This window comes from Epinephelus moara, chromosome 16 (assembly GCF_006386435.1).
Source record: "Epinephelus moara isolate mb chromosome 16, YSFRI_EMoa_1.0, whole genome shotgun sequence".
NCBI lineage: Eukaryota > Metazoa > Chordata > Actinopteri > Perciformes > Serranidae > Epinephelus > Epinephelus moara.
In genome coordinates this window covers 20,205,002-20,220,792 of record NC_065521.1, presented here as the reverse complement: position 1 = coordinate 20,220,792, position 15,791 = coordinate 20,205,002, and the positions used below count along the sequence as shown (strand labels likewise).

Here is a 15,791-nt window from a genome sequence, read left to right as displayed (position 1 = left end):
AAAGCAAAAAGTGTGTATCTCAAAATGCCAACTTTTTCTTGAATGACAGAGTAAATAGTAAGTGTAGTAATTTCTTTTTAAACTTAGCCAATTATTTAGATGAATTAGCAAGTAGAGTATAATGTCCTTAATGCTAGACTACTGCTAGATCACATATAGGCTTACTTGTATGGCTTAAGTTTACTAAAACGTCAAGAGATTTATTTTTACCTCTGGTGGTGGGAGCTGGGAATAAGGGTGCATTAGTAAAGTATAAACTGGTAACTACCTCAAAGTTTGGTGCCTAACTGAAATTTTTGATCAGTGTATTCCCTCTATTGTCGCATGAAATTAATGTGCATTTTAAAAAAAAAACTGCATCAGAAATACATCAGTTGAGTATTAGGACTTCCAGGTGAGTGATGCACGAGGCAGCAGCTTGAGTCTCCCGCTCTGCAAAACCCCGTAATTTTACAACAACAGAACTACTCAGCAGCATTAAACAAATGAACCACTGTGAGAAAGTTAAAGATGGTTCGTCTGGGAGATCCGGTAAAAATGCCTCTAAAGCCGATTCTGGAAGACAAAAGAGTCCACACTAGCGGCACAAGCTAATCTTGCTAGCTCTACCCACTCCAATGAGGATGCCAAGAGAGAGGCCTCCGCGATTCTCCGCGAGTTAAAAAATCCACGGAGAGATAACCAAGAGGCACATAATACTATGCAGTCTTCGGTGAATAAATTGGAAAAGTCCATGTCCCAGGTAAAAGAATGGATAGAGAAAACAGACGAAAGAATTAAGGAGATGGAGGCAGAAATAAGCAAAATTGACAGAAGTCTAAGACAAGAGAGGGCACTCCGTTACCTTGTAAAGAGAGATGTGGAGATGACGGCAATGCGAGGATTTGCAAAACAGACCCTGGCGTAATAATATTATCCAGATTTACCAAATACCTGAAGGCAGTGAGGGTAAGGATACCAAAGAGTTTGTGAAGGAGCTTCTGATAAACACTCTAAAAGTCTCATCCGATGTTGATATGAAGATAGAGAGGGCCTACAGATCGCTCATGGCGAAGCCGAGGCACCCACCCGACCGCTCCATCATCGTACGCTTTTTGGATTTCACTGTCAAAGAACACGTGCTGCAGCTTGCATGGGGACAAGAAATTACATATCAAGGGAAACGGATCTACTTTGACCATGATTACTCCCCAGACCTGCAGAAGGGGAGGGGACAGGTATATAAGGTTATCAAACAGCTGAAGGTAAAGGGGATACGCGGCAGCTCAGGACTACCCAGCGCAGCTCAGGATGACCACAAATTCAGGAGAGAAGGTGTTTGAAACTTTGGTGGATGCAATCCACATATCGATGAGAGGGAGAGATTACAGAGGGAGCTGGCAAGAGACAGATGGCAAGTGCAGGGAAACGGCCACGACCAGAATATTAGAAAGAAAACAAACAGTTTAGAGATGAAAAGGACATAAAATCTCTGCAAAATTGTAACCAAAAATTAGATGAACTCTTGACATACAAAGCGGAAGGGGCACTTAGATTTACCAGTCGGACTTACTATGAGATGGGAAACAGGGCAAGCAAGCTGTTGGCATTCCAGCTTCACAAAACACAATCAAGTCGGATAGTCCCAAAGATTAAGCATCCCATTACAAATTCGGTGTTAATGCAAGCACAAGAAATTGCCAATGCCTTTGCTACATATTATAAAGACCTCTATAAAAGACAAGATTTGGAAAACAAGGAGGAAAAAATTAAAACATTTTTGGATAATCTTCAACTTGTGGTGAGCATGGACTTTTGGCTTTTATTTTTATGAACATTTCCGGAGTCTACTTCCTGTGTGGGTTGTTTGCTGCTGTGTTTGCCTGTCTCCAGAGGCTTCTCCCTTCCCCCGCCCTGCACTGAGGCTGAGTGCGCACACCTGTAACTCATCTGCAATCAACAGGCTGTTAAGACTACCACCGTCTCTAGCCTCAGTGCCAGAGTATTTGCAACTGCACGCAGTGGTATCTCGGCTCCTCTGATCCTCCAGTGTATTTAGTATCTAGCAAGTTTGATGGTCTTTTTTGCTCCTCGTGTGCTAACCCTCGTTCTCCTGCCTTTTTGTTCCAGTGTCTCCCTCCGTGCCTCTCAGCAGCCCACAGCCCAGCACTCTCACCTGGTTTCCTCACTCTGCACCTCGACTCCGGATCTCCTCAGTTCTCTGCACAATTCTGACACAATAAACCTGTTAACCCTCTTCCCTCTGTGTCTGCATTTTGGGTCCTATTCCTCACTGCCATCACACAACTGTCCTCTCCTATTACTGAGAAGGAGATTTCGGAAACTATTCGGCTGCTTAAAAATAATAAATTGCCGGGGAAAAAGCGGGTGTCCAGGGGAATTTTATGAATGCTTTACTGCTTAATTAACCCCTGTACTATGTGAGGTTTACAACCACGCCTTATTCAAAAATGACCCACCAGGAAGTTGGTTGGAGGCTATTGTTTCAGTAATACACAAAGAGGGCAAAGACCCCACTCGATGTAGTTCTTATAGACCCATAAGTCTACTGTGCAACGACTTGAAAATATTGACATCTTTACTTAATAAAAGATTACAGAAATATATTGCGAAACTTATTAATCCAGATCAGACAGGATTTATTCCTGGACGCCAAGGTACAAACAACATTAGAAGAACTTTAAATCTACAATCAGTGGCTGGATCCAGAGAAGAACCATCAATGCTTCTCAGCCTAGATGCTGAGCCTAGATGCTGCAAAGCATTTGATAGAGTTGACTGGCTATATCTGGAACTAACACTGAAAAGTATGGGATTTAACAATACATTTATGAATTGGATAAAAAACTATATATAGAAACCCCAAATCTAGAGTCATGATCAGTGGTCACTGTTCACAGTTTTTTGAGCTACAGAGAGGGACACATCAAGGAGATGTTCTATCTCCTTCACTATTTCAATTAGCATAAAGCCATTAGCGGAGATGATTAGATCAAATCCACAAATACAAGGAATAGAGCACCAAAAGGGTACTACACACAAAATTGCGTTATTTGCAGATGATATTTTACTTTACATACGTAACAAACCCCAAAAACTCAATCCCAGTCATGATAAATATAATAGTCTAAACAAGTATGTTGAGTTGTCAGGCTACAAGATAAACGAGACCAAATCAGAAGCTATGATGATAGTGGGAAGTTTGCCATCTCATTTGAATAGTATAGCACCCTTCCACTGGGTTGGTGAAGGATTTATTTATTTAGGAATCACTCTAACCCCCAAGACCAATCAATTATATCAAACTAATTATGGGAAGCTAATTTCACAAGTTAAATCAGACATTGCTAGATGGGAAACTTTACCTCTCTCTTTCTTGGGACGAATAGAGTCAGTTCGAATGAATGTGCTACCGAGATTTCTTTTTCTTTTTTAGTGTCTACCCATACAAGTGTGGTGGGTTGTGGGTGGTCTGGGAATGTCAAATCTTAAAAACTATTATTGGGCAGCCCAACTACGGATATTAGTGAATTGGATTAATAATGACTTGGACACAAGATGGGTACAGATTGAACAAAATTTGATTTTTGGGGAAAGACCTCTTTCGTTACTTTCAAATAAGGCATTATCTAATGACTCACAATGAGTGGGAAGCAATAAGGGGACCACCAACAGGTATCAAACATTATTTCATTGATATGACTGAAAAAAATCTGACTGGAAAAAAGTATATATCAAGTAGTTATACATTTTTTCAATTGGGGGAGGCAGGAGATACCTCCTATCTTAAAGAAAAATGGGAGTTGGAAGCTTATGTCATAATTAGTGATGAAGAATGGGAGGAAAGCAACTTAATAAGCCATAAGATCACAAATAGTCCTATGTGGAGGGAGTTTGATTGGAAAGTTAAGGTTAGGTACTTCAGGACCTCTAAAGTATCTGAGTTCATTGAGGGATCCTCACCACTATGTTGGAGAGGATGTGGAATGGTTGGTGATCATACACATATTTTTTGGGATTGTCCAAAACTGCAGAAATTTTGGGAGAATATTAAAAGTGAGATTGCAGTTATTCTAGATGTTGCTTTTCCTTTCAATCCACTGTACTATATGTTGGGATGTATACGGACAGGTTTACTTTACGGGGACAATTTGTATATCTTAAGAGTGTTATTGTTAATTGCAAGGAAAATGATAGCTGTTTCTTGGTGGCGAAGTCAGCCCCCTACAGTGGAACAATGGACAAAGAGACTAAAACAGGTGTACATAATGGAAGAACTAACTGCACAATTGCAAATGAAAAAATACATTTTTGTACGGAGATGGACACCTGTAACACGTATCTGACTGAATAGAACATCGTAAAGATGATACTTATGCCCTTACTATTATTCTTATTCTCATTTATTTAAGTATGTATTTTTAATTTAACTTTTACACATATTTTTTTCTTTTGCTCTGGTGATATCCTTTTTAAGTTCTGTTCACCCTTCTGAAGAACTGTAATATTTAACCAGAAATGCTGGGGGAGTTTTGTTGTCAAGGAATGTTCGGGATTGTATGGGATCAATGTGCAACCTTGATACTAAACAGAATAAGTTTAAAAAAAAAAAAAAAAAAGAAAAGAAATACATCAGTTGAGATTAAACTGGACAGACAGAGACAAATGAAATAGCACTACATCTATACAGTCAAACTTCATCTTAACACACCAGGAAACAAAAGCACAGTCACTGTTCCAGTAACACTGCTGATAATAGAGCAATTAACCTCTTAAAACTAAAGTGCAAACATCACAGCAATGACTGCTTCCTCCAAACACTGTTGTGAAGTACTGTATGCACCTTATTGTCCTACCCAACTTTTCTTATCTATAAGTATAGATTGTGAAATTTTTTCAGAGTAATGTCAAAATGACAGTAATTGGGTTACTATATGGGGTTAATAAGCGGGTCTCGATTTACAATACCTTGGAGGTGAAATTGATGACCCCATTAGATTCAAGGAATGTGCAGGAATTACGTCTATGAAACTACAACAGAGGCTGTTCTTAGAGTAGACCACTGCAGACCCCCAGATATTCTACAAATCTGTCTCGCAAAGCAATCTGTCCTTTAGTCTGATGTGCACCTTCGAGAAAATGTTTGTTCAAAATCATGCCAAACTGTAGCAGATGATCAAGACAATGAGTAGGATCATTGGGGGTTGATCAGGTGTCTGCAGCACTGTTTTTCTAATAACCACATTCTTAAAAAGGCTGATCAGATCCTCAATGACCCTACCCATTCTCTCTGATATTCTGAGAGAGTAGAAGGTAAAATGCAGAATCCGGCAGCAGAAAATTAGAACCACGTACAGCAAATCATTTGTGCCTACAGCAGTTAGACTCCTAAATGAGAGATAGCTGTGCAACTTTATTACAAGGTCAGAGCGATTTTGTCTATAATGTATTTTTTGATTGTATATCATTTTAGATGTATATCTGATTTTATATTGCCAGCACTGCACATTATATGTGTTTGTGTGTTTAATAGTTCATATACAGTTTACTTCTGTGTTTTTAAATGAAATGTGTATGACCACATGCATTTGTACCTAACCTGTTATTTTCTGGAAAAGAAACCATAAATTAACACACTTTTATTCCGTTATTTGGTCTTCATGTGGTGTTTGTATATACATTTTGCTTATTATTTCTGTTTAACAGTCTTAATCAAACCATGGTAATGTAGCATTTCATTGCACATTGTACTTGTATGATAATGTTTGTAGCTAATAAAGATTGATTTGACCAAGCAGGACAAGGAGTTCTGCGCTTCTGCCAGGAGGAATTCAAATTGTGGTTAGAGTTCTGACCATTTACCATGTTCATCTGCTGAGTCATTTCAGATTTTCCTAATTTAAATGACCTGTGTGGTCCAATGTTCAATCATGCAGAGATCATTTGTAAGAGGAGGTGGTCATTTAGCATAAACCAAAGATACTGGGTTGAATTAATTTGATTTCAATTTGGGTGTATTTGCTTGAGATTTTCCTGTGTGATGTTCCAAACTCATTTGTACTTTGTGAGATATTTTTTTTTATAAAAATTACCTTCTTCTAAAGTGCCATTCAATTTTGAAACCTTCACTGCAAAAGTAATAGCTGTTGGTCAATAGCCTAAAGTTGTTTTAGTTGTTCTAAAAATGATGTATCAAGAAAACACACTTAGCTAAACATCAAGAATGCAATGACAGACTTTTGAGTGTGGAATGAAAATGATGCGTTGAAAAATGCGCCAATGCAGAAAGCAGTTGCAGAGTTGTGTAACAACACTTCTATTCACCCCTTAAAGGCAGATGACCTGCGCTGATCTATGCAAGACCTCATCTGCACATAAATCCTCACCTCAGTTCAATAGCCGTTTTTTTATCAGGCCCAGCAGTGATGTGGGGCAGCATGTTGTTTTAACTAATTTCTCTCCTTCAGGGATAAGAAGCTACTGTATAATCATAACAATTTGTTCTCTAGTCAATGCTTTTTGCTCTAAAACTGCTGGAGTAAACAGATACAGTGCCTTGTGAAAGTATTCACCCCCATTATTATTATTTCTATTTTGTTGCCTTACAACCTGGAACTTAAATGGATTTCAAATTCAAAATGCATATAGTATTCACCCCCTTGCTATGAAGCCCCATCCATTACCTTTAGAAGCCACACAATTGACCTATGGCTAAGCCACGCCCCCCTCCACTCACTCGGACAAAATATCAACATTCAATGACCAGCGCTATGGCAGGTGTCACAGTACACGGCATTTCGCAGGAGGCAATTGATGATTTTTTGAGACATAACGATCACAGTTTGGTGCATCAAAGTGCCACTGAAGTTAAGGGTTTTGGCTCAGAATATGAGAAAAGGATAACGGCCTTTTTACCATCTTTACTAAGAGTGTCTCTGCATTAGTTTGGTGCTACAGTATTTACATTGAATCATTCAGCATAACGTTTGTCAACCTTTGTTATCTCTGCGATTACAGATACGTTAATGAAGCTAAGCTCCAGAAGTTAACGTTAGTTTAACTAGAGCCCTTTGGACAACAGCTAACAATGATGTATGATCACCAAAGTACAAAAACTAGAACAAAATAGGCTAATGAACTCCCAGCAAACAAGGTGACATGATGAACAACGCAGCTAGGAGCTATCGTTAGGCTAACTTTAGCAGGGAACTGCCCATTGGTCCGACATCCCATTGTTCCGACCATATTAAACCCATTGTTCCGAAGTCCGTTCCGAAATCATCATGATGCCCTGTGGTTAAGGTCTGNATACGCCCGCCGGGAGCCGTTCAGACTCACATACCGTCGGACTAATGGGATGTCGGACCAATGGGCTGTCGGACCAATGACATGGACCCCTTTAGCTAACGTTAGCTAGAGATGTTAAAGATAACTTTATATTTCTTTAAAGCAAAGTGACAATATGTTGCCTCAAACACGATGCTGTCTTACCTTAGAACAGATGTAGACATCATTGTTAATCTTATACACATTGAGTTGATGTTGTGGTCTAACGTTACCGCACAACTTTATCCAAAGGGGACACTTTTCTTGGTTGAGATGTGGTTTAGGAAAGTGTAAAAAAATACACCCTGTCGCCCAGCCTCTCAGGATACCTTGTGTCAGAGTTGCATGTACCCCATACACACTGTTTGACCATTTTTAAACTTCAAATCGCAGAAAAAGCTCATAAAACCAAACAAAACTGACTTTCTGTAATGCATTTGAATGGACGTCCAGGCAGAGAATGTCCGAGTGTATGGGAATGGCTATACGCACTGTGATTGGCTCATCGCGTTTGGGGGCGGGGCTTAGCCATAGGTCAATTAGTTTAATAAGATCCACCTGTGGGCAATCTAGGTGTCACATGATTGCCATATATATGCACCTTTTCTGATAGGCCCCAGAGTCAACACCAGTGCAACACCACTAAACAAGGGCTACCACCAAGCAAGCAACATTATGAAGACCAAGGAGCTGTCCAAACAAGTCAGAGAAGTACAAATCTGGGTTGGTTATAAAAAAATATCCTAAACTTTGAACATCCCACGGAGTACCATTATTAGAAAATGTAAAGATTATGCCACGACAACAAACCTGCCAAGAGAGGGCTGCCCACCAAAACTGACAGACCGGGCAAGGAGGGCATTAATCAGAGAAGCGACCAAGAGGCCAAAGATAACCCTGAAGGAGTTGGGCAGCTCTACTGCGGAGACTGGAGTATCTGTCCATAGGACCCCTATAAGCTGTACACTCCACAGGGCTGGGCATCATGGAAGAGTGGCCAGGAAAACTGCATTAAGAAAAAAATAAGGCAGAACGTTTGGAATTCACCAAAAGGCATGTTGGAGACTCCTCAGACATAATGAAGAAGGTACCTGTGGTCAGATGAGACTAAAATTGAACTTTTTGGCCTTCAAGGACAACACTATGTCTGGTGCAAACCCAACACCTCGCATCACGCTGAGAACACCATCCCCACGGTGAAGCATGGTGGTGGCAGCATCGTGCTGTGGGGATGTTTTTCATTGGCAGGGACTGGGAAACTGGTCAGAATTGAAGGAAAGAAGGATGGCGCTAAATACAGAGAAATCCTTGAGGGAAACCTGTTTGAGTTGTCTAGAGATTTGAGACTGGGACGGTGGTTCACCTTCCACCAGGACAATGACCCCAAAGTCAGAACCCAGACCTTAATCCAACTGAGAATTTGTGGTATGACTTAAAGATTGCTGTACACAAGCGTAACCCATCTAACTCGGTAAGGTAAAAATTCCAGTGGCTAGATGTGCCAAGCTCAGAGAGACTTACCCGAAGAGACTTGCAACTGTAATTGCTGCAAAAGGTGGTTCTATGAAGTATTGACTTTGGGGGGGTCAAATAATTATGCACACTCAGATTTTCAGTTTTTTTTTTTGTCTTATTACTTGTTTGTTTCACAATAAAAAAATATATAATTTGCATCTTCAAAGTGGTAGTTTTGTCGTGTAAATCAAATGATAAACCCCGCCCCCCAAAATTCCTTTTAAAATCCAGGTTGTAAGGCAACAAAATAGAGAGAATGCCAAGAGGGGTTACTACTTTCGCAAGCCACTGAATGTAAAAACTAAAGTAAATTTGAGAGGCTTGTGCTAATTACAGCGTGACATGTTCACATTAATGGCGCCCCACTCGGTTAAGCTGTAGCTAGCTCAGTGGCGCTAGGTGAGCTAGCAGTAGTTGCACACTTCCTTCTGCACACTGATATGGTCGGCAGGTTGAGGTTGGCAGAAAGAAAACAGTACCTAAATGACACTGCTCACAACAAGATCTGTGGATTATCTTGATCTACTAGGTCATGATATCTGGAAAGAGACATTGCTGTTGAGTTTTTCAAATATATTTTTGGGACTTTGAGCACTATAAGCTGACTCGCTTTCAGTTCCATTTTATTTTAAAGAAAGCAGACATCTTTATGGCTGTTATCTCCAACACTTGCAACTCACACCAAAACAGTCTAGAGTATTTAATAGCTCTAAAGCTAGGAGGAAAAACATGTTCAAAGGCATTAAACTTTGTTGCTCATGATTGTTACAACCTCTGTGTAAGGACACTGTGCAGCAGCACTTCAGATTATTTTTGCATACTGATTTGTGTATAACCATTTATAGATATGTATTTTATTCCCACATGCATGGAAATGATCACGGGGTTTAACCATCACTAATGACTCGTAACTCACTAAAGGCAGAGGAATCCCATTAGGGTTCATATCAGATTGATAAACAATAACTACAACAATGAAACATTATCTTGCTTCTCTGTGTCTACTGAGAACATTTCTACATATCTTGGCTCAATGCACTGTCCCAGCATCAGAGTTTCAGCTGGAAGGAGATTATTTGTTAGGTGGACTTTTTGACATTCATCAGGCCAGTGAACCTGTTAGTCAGGACAGACCAGAAGCCAGCGACTGCTCCAGGTGAGTTTAATGAGATGTCTGAGTGGTTCTGAAGTTGAAACTACTGAAGAATTCCTGGTGTAGTCAGATGACATTATTATATATTCAAGAGATTTGCCTCAAACTTCTGTACTTCAAACTTCAATAGATATGGTTAGAAGGACATTTCCCCCCTAATCCAATCCTGTTAATGCTATCTTGGCAAAGTTGCTGTATGAGATTTAGTCTGAAATTAGTCCTTGTTCCTTTAAATTTGTTTAGAAGCATTCATATCTGTACAGGGGTCCCAGGAATGAGTGTTATTTAAACCCTTCAGAAACAGTGATGTTTGAAGCACTGAGCCAATACTGCTCTGAAGCTACACTGAAACACATTCTGTGTATAATCCACTAAACTCCACTCTCCTGATGTACTTTCTCTGTTTACAGCCAACCCTTCCTTCTCCCAAATTATCGAAGGTTTCAGTTGATGAGATTCACTGTAGAGGAAATCAAAAACTCCACCAACCTCCTGCCAAATGTATCTCTCGGCTATGAGATATTTGACCACTGCTCGGACACACAAAGTTTTCCAGGCATTTTGAAACTCCTCTCAGTCAATGACTTGATCAAACCTTTGGGTGAGCCACAGGATGTGTCCAAAGTGATAGCACTGGTCGGTCCTTTTACAAGCACTCAGTCTGTGACTGTAGCTCCGCTGTTAATGGCAGGTTTCATTCCCATGGTAAGTTTGCCATTTATTGTGTTTTAACAGTTTCACATCAGACCAAGTGATTAAAAGCAAACTTACACCAATATATGTTATTAGCCATTTCTTGTAAAAATGGGTTTTCACATGATATTTGAGAATTTGTCACCAAAATGTATTTTTTCCTCTATTACTCTTTTGACAGGTCAGTTATGGAGCTTCTAGTTCTGTCTTTTCAGAAAACATAAATTTTCCCTCTTTCCTACGAACAGTGCACCCCAATAAAAATGCCATACAAGTGACTGTTGACATTGTGCAGCATTTCAAGTGGCGCTGGGTTGCTTTCCTTTACAGTGATAATGACTATGGCAAAGATGGACTGGAATTGATCATAAAAAGGATTAAGGACACTGAGATCTGCCTTGCATTGACCAAAGGTCTCAACGACAATACAAATTACTCCCAAATATTCAAACAGATCAAGGAACAGGGAGTAGGTGTCATTATTGTTTTTGCTCCAAAAACGACTGCTGAAGCTCTCATTGAGTCAGCAATACAACTAAATGTCACCAACAAAGTGTGGATAGCAGATGAGGGATGGTCCTTAAACAAAGAGCTCCCCAAGAAGAAAGGAATCAGAAATATTGGGACTGTACTTGGAGTGTCTCAGCCAGTAGTGACAATACTTGGTTTCGGTGATTTTATCCATTCTTCCAGAAGCCAGGCTCATTGTGAAAACACAGAGCAAATTATGTTTTGTAATCAGGTTTGCAACTGCAGCAGCCTGAGTGCAGAAGATGTCATCACTGCAGATCCATCTTTTAATTTTCCTGTTTATACTGCTGTATACGCCATCGCTCACGCCTTACACAATGTCCTGCAATGTGGAGCTGGCGGCTGTAACAACAACATTACAGTGTACCCACACATGGTAAGAATACAGATAATCTCAGTATTAAGATTTGGCTCATTTAGGTTTCTCATTGCTTTAACCTAAAGATAGGCCTTTTAGAATGTAACGTTATTTGTCTGCTTTGTTGTCATATATAACAGATGTAAACATAACCTTTGAAGCAGCTTGGTACCTGTCGTACATTCAGGTAAAATTCAGGAAATACATCCACACACGCTACTGATAACTGCCAATAAACTGAATCTGATAGAGCAGTTTTTCAGTTTTTCATACAGATGTTCGTCAGGCTTTGTCAATATCATAGATGTGTCACCCTGTTTGATTTCATTTATTGAGGGCTATCAAAACTTACTATTCAAACATTTCCTGGGTTTCAAAATCTATCTCAATAATCTATTATCACCTGAAAATCAGAATTGTTGTGTTTTTGTTATCTTAGAATAAGCTGTTTATAACTGCATAAGAAGCATGTCCTCATCTACAGATTTCACCATGTTGTACCACCATGTTTCTACAGTAGCCCATAATGGACAAATCAAACACTGGCTCTAGATAGGGCCATTTATGTTTTCGTGTCAGCCACCGTAGTTAGCAGCCTTTCTGCAAAGCTTGATTCATTGTTTTTACTGTTTTAAATCACCTGAACAATGAACACTGAAGGAATTCTAACTGGGAAGTTCCAGCTGGTTGCAATCTGCAGTCCTCACCACTAGATGCCACTAAATCCCCCTGAATCTTACACACTGTTCATTACCATTTCCTCTACAGAGGGACATTACACTGCAGTTCTCCCCTCCACAGGAATATTTTTAACAACCAATTTAATTTACACCTCATATGTTCGTTGTGATCACATGAAGTAATGGCCATCCTAACTTTGTGTATCCACATCAGGTTCTAGCAGAGCTGAAGAAGTCAAACTTTACACTTTTAGATCGAAGCATTCAGTTTGATGAGAATGGTGACCCCACATTCGGATCCTATTCTATAGTTTTCTGGAACCAAAGCGGTGATGCGGAGGAGGTTGGCTTTTATCATTTACACCCATCAGTTAATTTTTTCATCAACGACAGCAAAATTCAGTGGCACACAAATGGACAAGTAAGTGCTTTTTTCCTAATTATAATATGTGCAGTTTAATATATCAACAATTTATACCATATATTATAATAATAAATGTTTTTTGTTATGTTTTGGTTTAGTTCATATGCATACATGCAGTTATATTTAAGTAATAGCTGTGACAGGCTGAAAACACAACATGAAATTATCAAACAATTGTGGTTGTTCATGGTGTAATTTACAGGGATGTTCACATACATACACCAGTCAGCCAAAACATTAAAACCACTAGCGGGTGAAGTGGATAACATTGATCATCTTGTTACAGTGCAATGTTCTGCTGGGAAACCTTGGGTACTGGCATTTATGTGAAAGCTACTTGATGCGCTCCACCCACCCAAACATTGTTGCAGACCAAGTAAACCCCCCATGGTGACGGCAATAGTATTGGCAGTGACCCCCCCCAACGCAGGACAATGCACCCTGCTACACTACTGCTCAGAGATGACCCAAGGGACGGGAGTAATAGCTCAAGGTGTCGACCTGGCCTCCAAATTCCTCAGATCCCAATCTGACCCAACATTTGAGGGTAGACCTGGTACCCTGTGACCTGTCAAGGCATGAACACAGGACCTCTGGGGGGTGTCCCATAGTGTCTGGCACCAGGGCGTTGGCTTCAGATCTTTCGAGTCCTATGGGTTGTGAGGTGGGGTACCAGCACATCCCACATAGTTTTAATCAGATTGGGATCTGGGGAATTTGGAGACCAGGTCAACTCCTTGAGCTCTTTGACACATTGCTATTCCTGAGCAGTTTTTGTGGTGTGGGATAATGCGCTGTCCTACTAGGGGGCCACTGCTACTGGGGCGTGCCACTGCCATGAAAAGGGGGTACCTGGTCTGCACTAGTGTTGTGGAGGGTGGGGTGTGTCAGGTGGCAATGTGAATGTCATAACCAAAGGTTTCCCATCAGAAAACTGCACTGTAACAAGATGATCAATGTTGTTCACTTCACCTGTCAGTAATGTTTTGGCTGATTGGTGTACATTGGTGTACTCTTGCGGTGGTTCCATTTAAGAAAAATGAATATAAATTCAAAATAATACTTTTCTCTTTTTTGCCTCCACACTTCATAATATTCTTTTTGCTTGACATACATTTTATGTGTTGCTAAATATTCATCTTGTACAGGTGCCTACTTCACTTTGTTCAAAAGAATGTCTTGCGGGATATGTGAAAAAGCAAGATGGAATCCACAGATGCTGCTTCACTTGTGAAATCTGTCCGAATGGAACTTATATCAACAGCACAGGTAAATTACTAGACACACATAAGAGGAAGAAAATGAGAAAAAGCAGTGGTGTCATTCTGGACTTGATGGGAAGTGACTCTACAATCTTGCTAAGCTTTTTTCCATGGCTGAAACAGATGGAGTCACACTGACACACACATACAGGCTTCCATTTCCTCTCTGACAACTGAGCATGCCAATGAATTCAAAGCTTATTGCATAGACGATCGCTATGAAATAAATCTATTCTTGAAAATGGTTTTAAGAAGATGCGTTTTTTTGTCTTTCTGCAAGTTTTATTCATGTAATACATTGCTGTCTTTTTTTAAATTACCTCTACGATAGTTAAAACAATTAAAAATTAAAGCAAGTTTAAGTTTAGGAAAACTGATCGTAGAAGGTGAGAATATACAATATGACAGACTGAAACTGCAACACTGCTTCCTAAGGTGTGTGATATTTTTTAAAAGTGGACCTTAGCTTTATTGACAAATTGTCTCTCATGTAAAACAGAGGATCCCTACACGTGCATTGCCTGTAAGGAGACAGAATGGTCTGCAGCAGGAAGTACATCATGCAATCTGCGGGTGGTGGAGTACATCCCATTCACAGACAGTGGGGCCATACTGATCATGATCGGGGCCTGGGCATTGGTGGGCCTCACACTAGCCATGTCTGTTCTCTTTGCCATCAACTACAACACACCTGTTGTCAGATCTGCTGGGGGACCAATGTGCTTCCTGATTTTAGGCTGCCTCAGTCTGTGTAGTCTCAGTTTGTTCTTTCACTTTGGTGAGCCAACAACCTCCTTCTGTATCTTAAGGTTCTTACCATTTCTGTTGTTCTATACTGTTTGTCTAGCAAGTTTTGTTGTGCGCTCTTTTCTAATTGTTTGCATTTTCAAAATAGCCGCCAAGTTTCCCAAGATCCACAGTTGGTGGATGAAATATCATGGACAATGGCTGGTCATCACTGTGGCATTTGCTATGCAGGCTGTCTTACTTATTATTGGCTATACTTTTTCCCCGTTTAAGCCCTACAATGAAACATTTTGGTACCCAGACAAAATCATACTTGGTTGTGACATTAATCTCAAAGCATCCTTTGGACCTGTGGTTTTACTTCTATCTTTGTGCTCCCTTTGCTTTATTTTCTCCTACATGGGAAAGAACCTCCCAAAAAACTACAATGAGGCCAAAGCAATAACCTTCTGCCTGCTCCTGCTGATCCTCACCTGGATCATCTTTGCAACTGAATACATACTTTATCATGGCAAGTACATCCAAACACTAAACGCTCTGGCAGTACTCTGCAGTCTCTACTCCTTTCTGTTATTTTATTTCCTCCCAAAATGTTACATCATCATTTTTCAACCCCACAGAAACACGCAGGCATACTTCCAAGGACTCATTCAGAGTTATACCATGACAGTCAGCTAGTAGCAAGTTCTAGAGACAGAAAAACTGAGGTTGTCAGCTAATCTTTAAGGATAGGACTGATTTTAAGAGAACTACATTGACAAGAAAATCCTTGAAATTAGATCAAAACAACAAACATCAAAATAATTTCATGTAGTGTTACTTCAGAGAGGACTGGCAATGTACACTCCTTAACAGAAACCTCTGATAAAGATTCTAAATAGCCTTTATATGGCTGATATCTGTAGTCAGTAATGTGGAATTTCACCTGCTCTGACTGTGACACTAATCAAGACTAAATCTGTCATCTGTGCTGATACTGCTGACTGTTTCAGATCTCTTTCAAGAGTGAATGTATACTAGCTATAATGATTTCTGTTTCAGCTGTTCAGCTAATTATTCAGCCAATGTCAGCAAGCAAATTGAATATGAAGTAACAGTCAGT

At 40.0% G+C, this 15,791-nt stretch overlaps 1 protein-coding gene across 1 annotated transcript; it reads left to right on the top strand.

Annotated features, from left to right (window-relative positions):
• The first annotated feature begins 9,815 nt into the window (after nt 1-9,815).
• Nucleotides 9,816-15,367, top strand: LOC126403368 (taste receptor type 1 member 2-like). The gene is made up of 6 exons (XM_050065981.1): nt 9,816-9,997; nt 10,405-10,699; nt 10,869-11,594; nt 12,471-12,677; nt 13,829-13,949; nt 14,442-15,367. Exons 1-6 carry the CDS (start codon nt 9,816-9,818, stop codon nt 15,365-15,367), a joined length of 2,457 nt encoding a protein of 818 aa, XP_049921938.1.
• The last annotated feature ends 424 nt before the right edge of the window (nt 15,368-15,791 follow it).

Bases quoted from the DNA above. Each gene is read 5' to 3' on its own strand.
- LOC126403368 (XM_050065981.1), top strand. From the start codon at position 9,816: ATGAAACATTATCTTGCTTCTCTGTGTCTACTGAGAACATTTCTACAT. The intron at 11,595-12,470 runs GTAAGAATACAG...TATCCACATCAG, and splicing joins TTACAGTGTACCCACACATG to GTTCTAGCAGAGCTGAAGAA. The intron at 13,950-14,441 runs GTAAATTACTAG...CATGTAAAACAG, and splicing joins AACTTATATCAACAGCACAG to AGGATCCCTACACGTGCATT.